General features: G+C 43.1%; 1 protein-coding gene across 1 annotated transcript in view; it reads right to left on the bottom strand.

Annotated features, from left to right (window-relative positions):
* NAMPT (nicotinamide phosphoribosyltransferase) overlaps positions 1-5,413 on the bottom strand; it is a 32,086-nt gene extending 26,673 nt beyond the window's left edge. The window contains exon 1 of the mRNA XM_060778369.2: positions 5,225-5,413. Within this exon, the coding sequence (XP_060634352.1) occupies positions 5,225-5,284 (60 nt within the window). The 5' untranslated portion in view covers positions 5,285-5,413. The remainder of the gene's footprint in view (positions 1-5,224) is intronic.
* Between the last annotated feature and the right edge of the window lie 11,602 nt (positions 5,414-17,015).

Below are 17,015 nucleotides of genomic sequence, written 5' to 3'. Positions count from 1 at the left end.
ATCTGGATGAAATGTTCCTCAAACTCAACTTTTCCCTTTACTTCCCTTAAAACACAATGAGATTGACATGGTTTCATAACCAGTAAACTGAAGGGGTAGTATGACTATTTTTGTCCAACGATCTTGTTGGCATGAGAAATGGTTTCTGTTTCACATTTGCACATTTCCTGAATATCCAGGTCCAAACATTTCAGAATGAAATGTGTGAGGGAATAAATCTATAAAGACCATTACAACAGCAATATTATTATTATAGGAAACACCACTAGTGTAACAAATAATTTTACGAAACCTGATGAAAATCAGAAAGATGCTTCCTTTGGGCCATTATTTGCTAGCTAGAAGCATAGGGCTTTTGTTAGAAAGTAAATGTTAGCTTGTGTACAAAGGATTGTTTTCTCAGAAACGGCAACATTCCCTTTTACTACCACAGCCACCTAAAATTAGCCCTTTGAACTAACTTAGTAATAGAATGAGGCAGGTGCTTCCTCAGTATTTCATTTAGCAACCCCCTCAAGTCAGATTGTCAGTGTCTGGATGAAAAGATCAAATGTCGCAAGAGCTCTAGTGCTGAGCCAGCTCCTTCCCACCATAAGTTTCACTTTCTATCTTGCCCTTTTGCTCCCTCTCCATTTTCCTATTTCTGGAAGCCCAGAATCTAGAGGAAAAGAAACTAAAAAAAGGGGAAGCACTTGGCACCAAGATTCCTTCCCCACCCTCCATCTATCTATGCTACGTTTGACTGACAAATCCTGAATTTCTGCCACTGCAACCAGCCAAGCTTAGTCCTCCTACCCTTTTTGATCACAGATTGAAATATTATTAATTTTGTTTGTTTAAAAATGCAATGCAATTGTTTGGTCTGCTCCTGACACAATAAATAACGAAATAAATATCATTATACATTGAACATTTCTTATCCAAAATGCTCAGAACCAGAAGCATCTTGAAATACCTGTGTTTGCATACACAGGCAACCCCCAAGTTATGAACAAGATCAGTTTTGTAGGTCTGTTCTTAAGCCAAATTTGTTTGTAAATCAAATTTAATAGGTACATTCAAAGTGTAATTCCAGACACACACGCACATATATACACACACAAGCTTTGGCTAGCACAGGGAAGGGTAAACACCCCTGAGGTGTTAGTTTTGCTGTCTATGCCCTGTCAGGAAGATTTCACCTCACTTCCTGTCCCTGTGAGAATTGGCTCTGAAGAATTTGGCTTGTTGTGGAAACAAGGATTGGAGAGAAAGCTTCAGTGGAGACACCTTTCCCCCATGATCACTCTTCCAGGAGTGAATTTTCCTTCCGAGGAGTAGATTTCTCTCACTTCCCATTGTTCTTTGTAAGTTGGATGTTTGTAACTCATGGGCTGCTTGAGATATAGACCCAGAAAGTTGGAAGAGACCACATGGACCATCTAGTCCAGGGGTCCTCCAACTAAGGCCCAAGGGCCGGATACTGTCCTCCAAGGTCATTTACCCAGCCCTCGCTCAGGGTCAACTTAAGTCTGAAATTACTTGAAAGCACACAACAACAATCATAGAATCATAGAGTTGGAAGAGACCTTGTCAGCCATCCAGTCCAACCCCCTGCAAAGTAGCAGGACAATCGCGTTCAAAGTACCCCCAACAAATTGCCATTTAACCTCTGTTTAAAAGCCTCCATAGAAGGAGCCTCCACCACACTTTGGGACAGAGAGTTCCACTGCTAAACAGCTCTCACAGTCAGAAAGTTCTTCCTAATATTCAGGTGGAATCTCCTTTCCTGTCTCATCAATCCTATCTCACCAGCCAAAATTGAAATACAAATAAGTTTATATTTGTTAAAATTGTCCTTCATTTTAATTATTGTATTGTTTTTAAGTGTCTTTTGCACTACAAATAAGATATGTGCAGTGGGTGTAGGAATTCATTCGTGCTTTTTTCAAATTATAATCCGGCCCTCCAACAGTTTGAGGGACTGTGAGCTGACCCTCTGTTTAAAAAGTCTGAGGACCTGATATAGTCAAACCTCCTGCCTTGTAGGAAAAGCACAATCAAAGTATCCCTGACAGATGGCCACCCAGTCTCTGTTGAAAAGCCTCCAAGGAAGAAGCTTCCACCACACTCCTACTACTGAAAAGCTCATGCAGTCAGGAAGTTCTTCCTAATGTTCAGGTGGAATCTCCTTTCCTGTCATTTAACCCATTGTTCTGAGTCTTCTATCATAAGAGTTGAATGATAGAATCATGGAGCTGGTAGGGATTTTAAGGGCCATCTAGTCCAACCTCATTCTGCCAGGCAGGAACACCCAATCCAAACATTCCGAGAGATGGCCATCCAGCCTCTGCTTACAAACCTCCCTTACCAGGAGTAGATTTCTCTCACTTCCTATTGTCCTTTGTAAGTTGAATGTTTGTAATTCATGGACTGCTTGAGATATAGAATCAGAGAGTTGCTCTGAGTCCTCTATCATGAGAGTTGAGTGATAGAATCATGGAGCTGGTAAGGGATCGCAAGGGCCATCCAGTCCAACCCCATTCTGCCAGGCAGGAACACCCAATCCAAACATTCCCGAGAGATGGCCATCCAGCCTCTGCTTACAATCCTCCAGAGAAGGGGATTCCAGCACCCAGCATATTCCCCTGTTATTCCACCACACAGCATATTCCCCTGTTATCACAGAATCATAGAGTTGGAAGAGACCTCATGGGTCATCCAGTCCAACCCCCTGCCAAGAAACAGGAAAATTACAAAGCACCCCCAACAGATGGCCATCCAGTTTCTGTTTAAAACAGTGGTTCTCAACCTGGGGTCCCCAGATGTTTTTGGCCTACAACTCCCAGAAATCCCAGCCAGTTTACCAGCTGTTAGGATTTCTGGGCGTTGAAGGCCAAAAACATCTGGGGACCCCAGGTTGAGAACCACTGGTTTAAAAGCTTCCAAACAAGGAGCCTCCACCACACTCCAGGGCAGAGAGTTCCACTGCTGAACGTCTCACAGTCAAGAAGTTCTTCCTAATGTTCAGATGGAATATCCTTTCTTGTAGTTTGAAGCCACTGTTCCGCATCCTAGTCTCCAGGGCAGCAGAAAACAAGCTTGCTCCCTCCTCCCTATGACTTCCTCTCACATATTTATACATGGCTATCATATCTCCTGTCAGCCTTCTCTTCTTTGGGCTAAACATGCCCAGCTCTTTAAGCCGCTCCTCACAGGGCTTGTTCTCCAGACCCTTGATCATATTTATACATGGCTATCATGTCTCCTCTCAGCCTTCTCCTCTTTGGGCTTAACAATCTCAGCTCTTTAAGCTGCTCCTCATAGGGCTTGTTCTCCAGGCCCCTGATCATATTTATACATAGCTTTTTTTGTCGTGTCAGGAGCGAACTGAGAAACTGCAAGTCGCTCCTATTGTGAGAGAATTTGCTGTCTGCAAGGACGTTGCCCAGGGGACGCCAGGATGATTTGATCTTTTATCATCCTAGTGGGAGGCTTCTCTCATGTCCCCACATGAGGAGCTGGAGCTGATAGAGGAAGCTCATCCACCTCTCCCCGGATTTGAACCTGTGACCTGTCGGTTTTCAGTCCTGCCAGCACAGGGCTTTAACCCACTGCACCACCGGGGGCTCCATTATACATAACTATCATGTCTCTTCTCAGCCTTCTCTTTTTTGGGCTTAACAATCCCAACTCTTTAAGCCACTCCTCATAGGGCTTGTTCTCCAGACCCTTGATCATATTTATACATAGCTATCATGTCTCCTCTCAGCCTTCTCTTCTTCGGGCTTAACAATCCCAGCTCTTTAAGCCACTCCTCATAGGGCTTGTTCTCCAGACCCCTGATCATATTGATACATAGCTATCATGTCTCCTCTCAGCCTTCTCTTCTTCGGGCTTAACAATCCCAGCTCTTTAAGCCACTCCTCATAGGGCTTGTTCTCCAGACCCTTAATCATTTTAGTCACCCTCCTCTGGACACATTCCAGCTTGTCAATTGTGGTGCCCAGAATTAGACACAATATTCCAGGTGTAGTCTAACCAAGGCAGAATAGATACTTCCTAATGCCGCGACCCCTTCATACAGTTCCTCACGTTGTGTTGACCCCCAACCATAACGTTATTTTCATGGCTACTTCTTTAATTTTGCTCCAGTTATGAATCGTAATATAAATATCTGATATGCAGGATGTATTTTCATTCACTGGACCAAATTTGGCACAAATACCCGATACACCCAAATCTGAATGCTGGTGGGGTTGGAGGGGATTGAGTTTGTCATTTGGGAATGTTGGAGTTGCTGGGATTTATAGTTCACCTAAAATCAGCCTTTTGAACTCGACCAATGATGGAATTCAATCAAACTTGGCACATAGAATTCCCATGGCCAAGAGAAATACTGGGAGAGTCTGGTGGACACTGACCTTGAGTTTTTGGAATTGTAGTTCACCTCACTCCAGAGAACACTGTGGACTCAAACAGTGATGGATCTGGGTCAAACTTGGCACAGATAATCAATATGCCCAAATGTGAACACTGGTAGAGTTTGGAGAAAATAGACCTTGCCATTTGGGAGTTGTAGTTGTTGGGATTTATAGTTCACCCACAATGAAATAGCATAATGATAGAATTGGACCAAACTTCCCACACAGAACACCTATGACAAAGAGAACATACTATGTTTTCTGATGGTCTTTGGTGACCCCTCTGACACCCCCTCATGACCCCCACAGGGGTCCTGACCCCCAGGTTGAGAAACACTGGTATAGAGTCTTCATTCAGCCCTGCAGGACAGTGAAAGCAGGGCTGAATGAAGGAGGAGATTCCCTCCACACTCACAAATCAGGAGGACCTGGAAGCCTCAGAAAGGCAAAGGTGTCACTCTCTGGGCCGCCCATGTGCTTTGGGGTTTGGGGTGAGGGATGCTCCAGGCTGTGTATTCACGCCCAACCAATTGGCGATCCCAACCCAAGTCGTGGGGAAGTGACAAAAGGATCTGCTCCCAGAAGGCACGAGAGCCTCCCCCCGCCCTTCCCTGGTCCTCGTGCCTCTTCATGGCCTGCGAGCCGTTACACACGTCGCGCGCCACAAGCAGGTGAAGCCTGCGCTGTGCCTGAAAGGCCTGAGGGGACTCATGGCGAGGCTGGGCCGCCCATGCCTGCCTTCTTTGCCTCAGGACCCGCTCTCCCCTTCCTTCCTTCCTTTTTTTCCCGCCAGCCTCCCCTCGCTCCCTTCACCCTCCAACCTTGTAGGAGTCCGTGGCCAGGAGGATGTTGAAGTCGGCTCCCACGCCTGCGCTCTCCATGTCTGCAAGGATGAGGGGACGCGCTGAGAAGGCAGGTTCCTCTGCTGCTCCTGCTCCTGCTGCCTCTCCGCTTTTGCCCAGGGGCAGCCCCCGCCGACGTCACAGGCCGCCTCTTTCCCTCCCCGCTCTTGATTGGCCGCCGTCCCCGGGGCGGAGAGGGATTGTGAGGTAACTGGGAGGCGGGCTCTCTCTGACGTCACGCTAAAAAAAAGGCCCCCGACGTCACGCGAGAGGGGCTTCGGGTTCTCTTTCCTCATTGGCTTTGGGGGGCGCGAGGCGGTGTATTCTAGGGCGTGAGGCGAGGCGAGGCCGGGATGGCGGAGAGTGCGAGGGCGCATGCGCAGCGGGCAGACACGGCTCCGCTTTCGATTCTCAAGCGCTGAGGCGGGGAAAAAAAGCGAAATAGAAAGCGCGGCGTGAGGGAAAGCCCGGCAGCAATTCCGGGAAAGGGACCCTGAATTCCTTCCCTGAAACCCTGGCTTTCTTGAAAACTCAAGGCGTCAAATTACTGGTTTCGTTCCCTCAGCAGGGTGACAGGTGCTTCGCCACCTTCTCTACTTTAGAGTAGGCCTCGCTTACTTCAGTAGGCCCTAATGATTTTACTACACTGCCATATAGCCCCTCCCCCCAGCACCAACTTGTATTGTGTATGTATATTGAATCTACATATAATACTTATAACATTACAGTGTAATACAATATAATACTAGTAATAATAATACAGCATTATAATTATACTTATATATTTACATTATATGTAATATTACTAATAATATTACAATATAATGTATTGTCGAAGGCTTTCATGGCCGGAATCACTGGGTTGTTGTAGGTTTTTCCGGGCTATATGGCCATGTTCAATTCAAAGTGCTGGCTTTACCCTATAAAGCCCTAAACGGTTCTGGCCCTACTTACCTCTCCGAACGCATCGCCTCATATGAACCGACTAGGACATTAATATCTGGGGAGGCCCTGCTCTCTGTCCCGCTTGCATCACAGGCGCGCTTGGCGGGGACGAGAGACAGGGCCTTCTCAGTGGTGGTCCCTCTGCTGTGGAACGCCCTGCCTGCAGATATCAGATCGGCCCCCTCCCTGCTGCCGTTCCGGAGGAAAGTGAAGACCTAGCTGTTCAAACAAGCATTTGATTAAACAGTGTAATTGAACATAGGAATACGGAATAATGGATGACGAGACTGGATTCTGATTTTACTGTTGAGGCGCTACTGATTGTTATACTGATGTTAATGATTTATGTGATAATTGTTTTTAATAGCCCTATACTTGTTTTGTGATATTTTGTACTGATGTTGTTCACCGCTTTGAGTCGCCTGAGGGCTGAGAAAAGCGGTATAGAAATTAAGTAAATAAATAAATAAATGTTCTAGAGGCATTTTCTCCTGACGTTTCGCCTGCATCAAGGACTTTTGTCTGCTGGAGCTAGGTGTGAATATTAGCATGGACCACTCTCACAACCACAATGTTAGACTACACAGAGAAGCCATTGAAATCCACAAGCATGTGGACAATTTCAACAGAAAGGAAGAAACCATGAAAAACTCAAAAATTACAACAGCAAAACAACAGAGAGTAAACAATCAGGCACATCAAATCACTCTCAACAAAAGATTCCCCCCAGGCACTTCCAAGCCATTAAATGCTAATCAAGGTGGTCAGTTGAAACATTCACACCTAGCTCCAGCAGACAAAAGTCCTTTGTCTCACCCTGGTCATTCCACAGATATATAAACCCATTTTCCTACTTCCAACAGACCTCACTACCTCTGAGGATGCTTGCCATAGATGCAGGCGAAGCATCAGGAGAAAATGCCTCTAGAACATGGCCATATAGCCCGGAAAAACCTACAACAACCCAGTTACAATATAATGGTATAGTGCAATATAGTAATATATAATACTGATATTATACTATGCTAATAATATCATATATTGTATGAAAATATATATTATAAGCCACTCTGAGACCCCTTCGAAGTGAGAAGGGTGGTATATAAATGCTGTAAATAAATAAATAATAAATAAACTGCTGCTCTGGGCTAGAGTGAAGAGAGAGGGGGGCAGAAGACAATTGCACCTGGTCTCCTCTACTATTCTATTAATATAATATGATGCAATATTATAATAATACTTTATACCCCGCCACCATCTCCCCAAGGGAACTCGGGGCGGCTTACTTGAGGCCAAGCCCAACAACACATCAGTGAACAACAAAGCAGCAAGCAAATAAAACAGTACAATTAATGTAACTCACATATAAGTAATAACCAGAGGCGGCCCTAGGTACTTTTCAACGGTAAGCAAACAGTATTTTGCCCCCCCCCCCCCAACCAATCACGGATATATATTTTCTGTTCGTCGTGGGAGTTCTATGAGCCATATTTGGTTCAATTCCATCATTGGTGGAGTTCAGAATGCTCTTTGATTGTAGGTGAACTATACATCCCAGTAACTACAACTCGCATATGTCAAGGTCTGTTTTCCCTCAAGAGTGCCCCTGGGCAAAATCAACTATACTGCAAATGCTTACTTTGCGTAATGGGTTGCCGAGGCTTCCCCTGGACAGCTAGGGCTGTTGTGAGCCGAGGGGGCACTCCTCAAGTGGTGGTCGAGGGGCATTTACAGAGGCGCCTCTCCGCCCCTGGCAAAAAAAAAAGTGTATGAGCCGCCCCTGGCAATAACACACAAAATGTAAAACCTTAAATATGTATATTTGTGCTGTCGCACGCTGGGCCTGTGCATAAGACTGTAGACAGGACATAAATTCCGTGTGCCCAACAGGACGCCGGGGCTGCCTCCGATTAAAGGCCCTTGGATTTCCTAAAGAGTCTTTAGATTGCTTAAAGGTTTCAACAAAGTTCTTTATTAATGAAAACAAACAGGTACATTAAGGCTTTCTTAACAGTCTATTGGCTCTTTCAATCTTGTCCACAGGGGCAGGCACTATCTTCTTAACTGTAACTAATGGGGAAATCCTTAACTTCTAATCTGGGCAGTCTGTCTTTGCCTCTGTTGGCGTGGAGCCCCTGCACCCGGTACCAAGTGCTTCTGGCTTCTGCGAGAGACCCTTACCAAGCAGAGCTTTGTAGACTTCCAGGGGGAAAGAACTCAGGTTTCCATGATGGCTGAATGAAGTCCTTCAGCAAAGGATCTGTAAGGCTGTACACCCCCGGTCAGGCTGTAGGCTGTATATCTCCCCAGCCAAGCCATAGAAGATGAAGCTTTCTATAGGAGCTCTTGGTATTATGTCCTGCATGGAAAGCTTCTCTGTGTGGACTGAACTCAAAAAGGCTCCTATTCCCTCCAAAAACCCAAAGGGGGCGGGACCAGGGAACCTAACTATAATTGACAGGTGGCTTGCCCTATGATTGCAGCCAAAAGAAGCCACCTATCTGCAGAGTCCCTGAAACTTAGGACTGCAACAAACATTCAATGCGAAGCAAACAAAATTGGAGTTTCTGGTACAACTGTACCTGCACAATATTGTATATACATTTTATATAATATATATAACACATTATAATATAATGCAATATAATAATAATATGATATTATTATATATTTATACTAGTCGTTCCCTGCCACGCATTGCTGTGGCCCAGTCTGGCGATCTGGAAAATAATGAGAAAGTGTTGGTTTCTAATATATGTATTTTTTATGCTTGTGGGTAAACAGTATTTCTTGCTGTTTCTTTGTCAGTATTGATGTGGAGATTGTCTGGTTTGCCTACTCTGGAACATGCAACATAGAATTGTCCTTTAGGGGTCCCTTTCAAATCTATGATACTATATCTGTGTGTATATGAATCATATATATCTATCTATATCTATGACTGTATGGCTCTTTGTCAGGAGGGCTTGGATTATGTTTTCTTGCCTCGATGAAGAGAGTTGGACTGGATGGTCTTAGGTATTTTCTGTTGGTCATGGGGGTTCTGTGTGGGAAGTTTGCCCCAATTCAGTCATTGGTGGGGTTCAGAATGCTCTGTGATTGTAGGTGAACTATAAATCCCAGTAACTACAACTCCCAAATATCAAGGTCTATTTCCCCCGAACTCCATCTGAGTTCATATTGGGGCATATGGAATATTCATGCCAAGTTTGGTACAGATCCATCATTGTTTGAGTCCACAGTGCTCTCTGGATGTAGGTGAACTACAACTCCCAAACTCAAGGTCAATGCCCACCAAAGCCTTCTAGTGTTTTCTGTTGGTCATGAGAGTCCTGTGTGCCAAGTTTGGTTCAATTCCATCGTTGGTGGAGTTGAGAATACTCTTTGATTCTTTGAAGCACCTACCTAGAAGTCATAGATAGGAATGGAAGTGCATGAAGGTGAGTGAGCAGACTTGCAGTGGAAGTACTGCCCTCACTTTTGTATCTAGCGCAGAGATTATACAAATTACCTGAGTAGTAAACCCTTCACACCGTAATATAAAAATGCAGGGGGTCATTCCAGGAAAGACAACTGTCCACCCCTTCTCTGCTAACCCCTGACGAGCTTGTATTTATATATTGTGCAGGCTAGTAACCTTTGTGGACTTATTTACAAAGCTGTTAAAATGTAAATCTTTCAGGGGGAGTTGGTAGAAGGTTAATGCCCAACAATTTTCTGCTGCTATAACCAAATTGATTATGCTGATCTCTTCATGATGTGTTTTATTGATGACAGAACACTTAGAATTCCCTTTGCTAGCAACTTTGGGTTCTTAAATGAAAAACAACAGCACATTTACATTTAAAAAAATAAAATCATTAAAAGTAAAGAGGAGACACATTCTTACCACAGAGACTGTAGACTGGGTGCATTCATAACTGAATCCTCCATGCAATCAAGTGAATTAATACAGAAGATAATGTCAAGAATTAAGTTTCTAGTCTGCACTTTCAGCTCCCTCTGTCCGTTCCAGCTCCCCATGCAGGGACATGAGAGAAGCCTCCCACAAGGATGGTAAAACATCAAAACATCCAGGCATTCCCTGGGCAACGTCCTTGCAGACGGCCAATTCTCTCACACCAGAAACGACTTGCAGATTCTTAAGTCACTCCTGACACACAAAAAAATCTTGTATGTGCTGTGTGCTTTGAGATCTCTTTCTGCATGGGGAGCTGGAACAGACAGAGGGAGCTCATCTGTGCTCTCCCTAGTTTCGAACCTCTGACCTGTTGGTCTTCAGTCCTGCCAGCACAAGGGTTTAACACATTGCACCACCAGGGCAATGAAAAAGCTAGAGTCAGGGCTTGCAGTAGAAAAGTACCCATTCTGCACAACCAATCAGAATAAGAGTAGAAACACAGAGGAGAGATGAAATTAGATAAATTCCATCTATCATACAGGACACATGGGGGAAGGGAAACCCTCAGCCTATTCTAAGGTATCTAGCTTCTCATTGTGGACTTGAGACTTGAGCAGTGTGGAGTTGAACTCCAACAAGTGGATGATCTTAATAGGAGTATTGATGAATTATGTCCCTGTTGGAGCTATTGGATCTCTCAGTGACATTTCATATCGTGGGCCATGGTGTCCTTCTGGAAATCTGGTGGGCTGGGAACTGGAGATACTGTGCTTTGTTGCTTCTAGTCTTGTCTCTCAAGTAGATTCCAGATGGTGATGCTTAAAGATAGCTGCTCCTCAGAAAAAAGAAATGTTTTGTAGCATACCACAAGTTGCTGTTCTATCTCCAATAGTGTTCAACATTTATATGAAACCACTGGAAGAGATAATCCAAATGCACGGGGCAGAGTATTATCAGTATGCTGATGAAACCCAAATATATTTCTCCATGTTTTCAAAATCAGTGTCAGCTATGGACAATGTGTCTCCTCTGACAGGAGGGGGTAATTGGATGTGAGGGGAAATAACAGACTGAATCTAAACAAGATATAGGTGCTTACTGTCAAGCGTCAATCTGAGTTAGGAGGTATGTCAACCAGTCCTGTTTGGGGATACATTCCTCTTCATTTATTAGGGTGCTTCTGGACAACTCAGATAGACACAACAGCCAGGAGGGCCTATTATCAGCATTGGCTGCTATGCCAGTTATGCCCCTTCCTAGAGCTGCAAGATCTAAAGATGGTACTGGCACCCTGGTTCCTTAAGAATTACAATACATCATATTATACCATACCATAAACTGTATTGACTTGGTGTTAATTAAATTAAGAAATGTTTAAAAGTAAATAAAGACAATTTAACAAAACACAGTTTTACTGTATTATAAAAAACAGCTTTGTCGATGCAGTTTATTTTCTTCTATTTTTTTGCTAGTGGCTTGAAAGTTCCAGTTGCTTGAATTCTGGTTAACTGAGTGTCCACTGTATCTCTTTAAAGAGAAATGGAAAACAATGACAGAACAGAAGACTAAGCATGAGAAGGACTACTGGACGATAGAAAAACTGCAGAGGTAGAATTCTTAAACTTTTCTAATGTGAGACATGGTATTTGAGAGTGTCTGTCAGAAGCCACGGCACCAGTTACTAGTAGAGAGAAAACCAACAAAGTAGCCAAATTGAGAGCCGAGTATCAGAGAATCCCGGGATAAATCAGAATCCAACAGCCAGGGTAGTCCAGGGATCACGAATACTGGATAACAAGATCCCGAGGCAGAAGTTGTAACCAGTAACAAGGTGCTACCCTAGAACTTCTTGAATCCTAGATGTTCAAGTATTACCTGTTGCTGGCTCATTTTTCATCTAGGACCTACACAACTGAAACCTCTCTCCGCAGATCCACAAAAGCTGGAACAGTTAACTTCCTCAGCCTGCTCAGAGGAACTAGATTACACTTGTTCTGCAGTCTGAGAAGTAGTAACTACTTTCCTGGATGCTTCTTCAAAGCCTGGCTGAATGAGCTGCTGAGCAGTGCCAGGCTCCAGCTATATCACTGGCCCTTCAACCAGCATCTCCTCATCCTCGCTTTCCAAGCTACCCACAACAGCGTGATAGAACTTTGAGAGATGGGGTTTGTAAAAACATTCCTGCTTAGAATTATTTAGAACTAGCTGTCCCCCCGCCACGCGTTGCTGTGGCCCAGTCTGGTGATCTGAAAATATAGTAATGAAAAGTGTTGGTTTCTAATATATGTGGTTTCTTTATGCTTGTGGGTAAACAGTATTTCTTGCTGTTTCTTTGTCAGTGTTGATGTGGAGATTGTCTGGTTTGCCTACTCTGGAACATGCAACACGTAATTGTCCTTCTTTAGGGGCCCCTTTCAAATCTATCATACTATATCTCTGTGTGTATCATATATATCTATATCTATGACTGGATGGCTCTTTGTCAGGAGGGCTTTGATTACGTTTTCTTGCCCTGGTGAAGGGAGTTGGCCTTAAGTATTTTCTGTTGGTCATGGGGGTTCTGTGTAGGAAGTTTGCCCCAATTCTGTTGTTGGTGGGGTTCCGAATGCTCTTTGATAGTAGGTGAACTGTAAATTCCAGTAACTACAACTCCCAAATGTCAAGGTCTATTTTCCCTCAACTTCATCCGTGTTCATATTTGGGCATATGGAATATTCATGCCAAGTTTGAACCAGATCCTTCATTGTTTTGAGTCCACAGTGCTCTCTGGATGTAGATGAACTACATCTTCCAAATTCAAGGTCAATGCCCATCAAACCCTTCCAATGTTCTCTGATGGTCACAGGAGTTCTGTGTGCCAGGTTTGATTCAATTCTATCATTGGTGGAATTCAGAGTGTTCTTTGATTGTAGGTGAACTATAAATCCCAGCAACTACAACTCCCAAATGACAAAATCAATTTTTTTTTAATGATGGTCACTCTTTGAGTTAGTAGTATCTTGTGGCCAAAATTGGCAGCAATTCGTCCAGTTGTTTTTGAGTTATGTTAATCCCACAAACGAAGATTACATTTTTATTTATATAGATACAGCATCATAGAGATATTGCTAATTTTTCTGCCACATTTAACTGTAAGTAATCTCAAACTACTTTTCATAATTCCAACCACTCTATATATACCATCCCACATGAGACATAGACAACCCTAATGCTTTTTGAGCATACTATTACCATTGTACAATCCAAGCTGCAAATTGTAGTTTTGCGAGTTTAAGTCTACCCTGCTGATAGAAAGCATCCCAGTGTGAGAATTTAACACAGCAAGATAGCGTTAACTTTTAAAAAGCAATAGTTATTGTCAGTACTGGGAAAACTAACCTCAGTGCTGTGGAATAGGAATAAACAGAAAGGGTATCTAGAGGCTAGCATTTTTGCTGTAAAATAGTGTGATAAACACATGGTTATTCCTTAAATCGGTTTCTCAAGCTGTGCTCCTCCAGATGTTTTGGATTTCAGCTCCCACAATTCCTAAGAGCTAGTAAACTTCCTGGGATTTCTGGGAGGTGAAATCCAAAACCCCTGGAGGAGCACAGTTTGGGAAACACTGCCTTAGAAGAAAGAAAACTTGTTCCTAAAATTTTCCACCTGTAGTAAAATGTGCCTGTTGGAGAGGTATGTTTACAAATCAATGAGCTTGCCTTTTTTCAAGAAGCTCTCCCTAGATTATCTGGGCGGTATTTATTTTCCACACCCCATGGGAGAGGTTAGCTATTGTGCCATCCTTACCAGGTGAGTTAAAAGGAATTACAAATAAGCTGTCAAATCATAATGATATATGTCCTTGTTCTACTTTTTCAAGGTCCCATGAGAGTTGTTATTCTGTAAAAAGTAGTTTCTGCAAGCTTACCTGCCACTTTTTGGCAGCCGCACAGTACAATTCCTTCTGTTCACAACACAAAGGTGTGTCCCTGCCACAAGCATTTAACCCTCAGGCTGTTGGTGGATAAAACATGGAGACATTATAAAGAGATCAGCAGAGCTCATTGCCCTCTTAAATTAATTTCATTTCATAATGACAAGCAAAAATATGCATACTCATGCAAGTAGATTTTTAAAGTATGTATACATATTATTTTTAATTGCAAGTATAAGCAATGAGTCCTTAGAACATAGTTATGGAATATAGTATACAGTAGTACAAGTTGATTATACAATGTACTTTATAATTTGGTAAGTATAAAGTCTCTTCCACAATTACAGCACTATGAAACCTCTTTAGTTTCCAGGGCTGTATATCATGGAATCCTGGGATGTGTTGCATGTTGAGCCACTAGAGCTCCCTTTTAGGCCTTTCCCTAAAATATACATATATGCATAGACAGATAAAAGTAGTGTCACCTTCTGACCATTGAATAATCAATGATAAATGTCTGCTTTCCTCATCTTGGAATGTAAATCATAAGATCATGTAGGACCAGGTGTGCTGACTCTCAGGAGACTTCTAAATTACAATAATATAGTGATGTTTCCATTAACATCTACAAATATCAACGCTTTTTCTAGTACACACTAGACATCCTAGTGTTTTAGTTCCTCCATTGGTGTGGAATTTGCGTGATTCCGCCCACTGCCTCTCCCATAGCCATTTCCTACTCTTTTCTATGGTGCACAGCAAACAGAGCAGAATTGATCAGCAACTGAACATACTGGAAGGGTTTGGGTGACTGACTCAACATGATGGAAGTTGTAGTTCACCCTCCATCAAGACAAGGCACTGTGACCCCCACAGGCAATGGACCTGGTCGGACCAAATTTGGCATATCAATGAAAAATACTCAAGAGTTGTGGGAAGAATTGACCTTGATTTATAGGAGTTGTGGCTCACATCCAGAAAGCACTGTGAACCCAATGAACAATGGATCTTGACCACATTTGGCACGTATGCCCAATATGCCCATATTTGAATACTGGCGGGTTTGGGGGGGAGGGGGTTGCTCTTGACATTTCAGAGTTGTAGGTACCGGGATTTAAAGTTCAGCTGCAATCAAAGAGCACTATGAACCCCACCAAAGATGGACCTGGACTTAACTTGGCACACAGAACCCCCCATAACCAACAAAAAATACTGGAGGGCTTTCAGGAGAAATGACCTTGATTTGGGGGAGTTGTAGTTCACCTACATCCAGAGAGCACTGTGAACTCAAACGACGATGCACGCCTGCCTGATATGCCCAAATTTAAATATTGAAGAGGTTTGGGAGACCCCAATTTCTGTGAGAAACTGAACCCCACGAACGATGGACCTGGATCAAACTGGGCACAGAACCACCATGACCAACTGAATATACTAGAGAAATTTGGGGAGAACTGACCTTTATTTCTGGGAGTTGTAATTAACCTACATCCAGAGAGCACCATGCGCTCTAACGACGATGCATGCATTCCTGATATGCCCAAATTTGAATACTGGAGGGGTTGGGAGGGAAAGACCCTGATTTCTGTGAGTTGTAGTTCACCTGCAAACAGAGAAACTGAACCGCACTGATGATGGACCTGGATCAAACTTGACACACAGTACCACCATGATGAACTGAATATACTGGAGGGGTTTAGGAGGAACTGACCTTTATTTCTGGGAATTGTAGTTCACTGACATCCAGAGACATTGTGCCCATCACCACTGATGGATCTGGACCAAACTTGGCACACAGAACCCCCATGACCAACTGAACCTACTGGAGGGAATTGAGGGGGACTGACCCACCATGGTAGGACCTGTAGTTCATCCTGCAGCTAGAGAGCACATGGAGTCCCAACAATGATGCATCTAGAGCAAGCTTTCCCAGCATGACAAACTTTAACTACTGATGGAGTTTGAGGGGGTTAACCTGGCATGATGTGAGTTATAGTTCACCCAGTTATAGTTATATATTTTGTAAAATTAAAAAATGACTTTTTCAAATAACCCAGGCAATGCTAGGTGCTCAAGCTAGTATATAATAAAGATCAGAATTTCAAGTCTGGATAGACTTAGGTCTACCCAGCTACACCACTGGACTGGTTTATGGTGATGCAAAGGCATGTTTTATAAATGTAAAAGTGTGACTATCTTTTCTGTTTTTGACCTAGAAATCGATTTCCCCCCTTCCTAGATTAACTGCTTTTTTTAAAAAGTCTCTCACTCTACCAAGGGAGATTTAAAGGGGGAGATGCTTCACTTATATGACTATTTGCACAAAGTGAGAGAAACCTTTTTTATATTTGTTTGATGTGGCTACCTAGAAATCAAAGCTAAAAAGATCAAAATACTCCAAAGTCTGCAGGGCTAAAAGGACAATCTGAAAATGTGTTTCATTTAATTGGGGGAGGGGGGAGGGGGGATTTCCACGCAAAGAAGCCCCAGAGGTGCTCTTTTTTAAAAAAACAAAACACTTGCATTGCAACTTTATAAATAGCCGTTTACACTTCAGTGAACCACATGTAACCTCTTGGGCAACAATGAAAAGAGAACTTTTGGTTTCCCAACAGGTGATGTGGGCATAGAAGTCCTTGTGGGCACACAGCCTTGCTTCTTTTCTTTTCTTTTTTTCTTTTGCATACTTGGTAAGACAATTTTTCCCGACTCCAATGCAGTATTTGAAAACTCTTCATAGAGTCATAGAATAATAGAGTTGGAAGAGACCACGTGAGCCATCTAGTCCCACCCCCTGCCATGCAGAACAAAACACAATCAAAGTACCCCTTTGAATTAAATAGTAAGTTGTCAAGAGGCATGCAAAATAGGAAGTAAATAATCTTTGGCCTTTCAGATACTTTGCACTATCTCTTAGCACTGGCCATATTGGCTAGTATGTCTGGTAGCTGAAATACATCACACAGGTCAATAATAATAATATTGATAATGATAATGGTAATAAAAACTTT

Source organism: Anolis sagrei, chromosome 5 (assembly GCF_037176765.1).
Source record: "Anolis sagrei isolate rAnoSag1 chromosome 5, rAnoSag1.mat, whole genome shotgun sequence".
Lineage (NCBI taxonomy): Eukaryota > Metazoa > Chordata > Lepidosauria > Squamata > Dactyloidae > Anolis > Anolis sagrei.
Note: the sequence above shows the minus strand (reverse complement) of the source record. Positions and strands in the feature narration are given on the sequence as shown.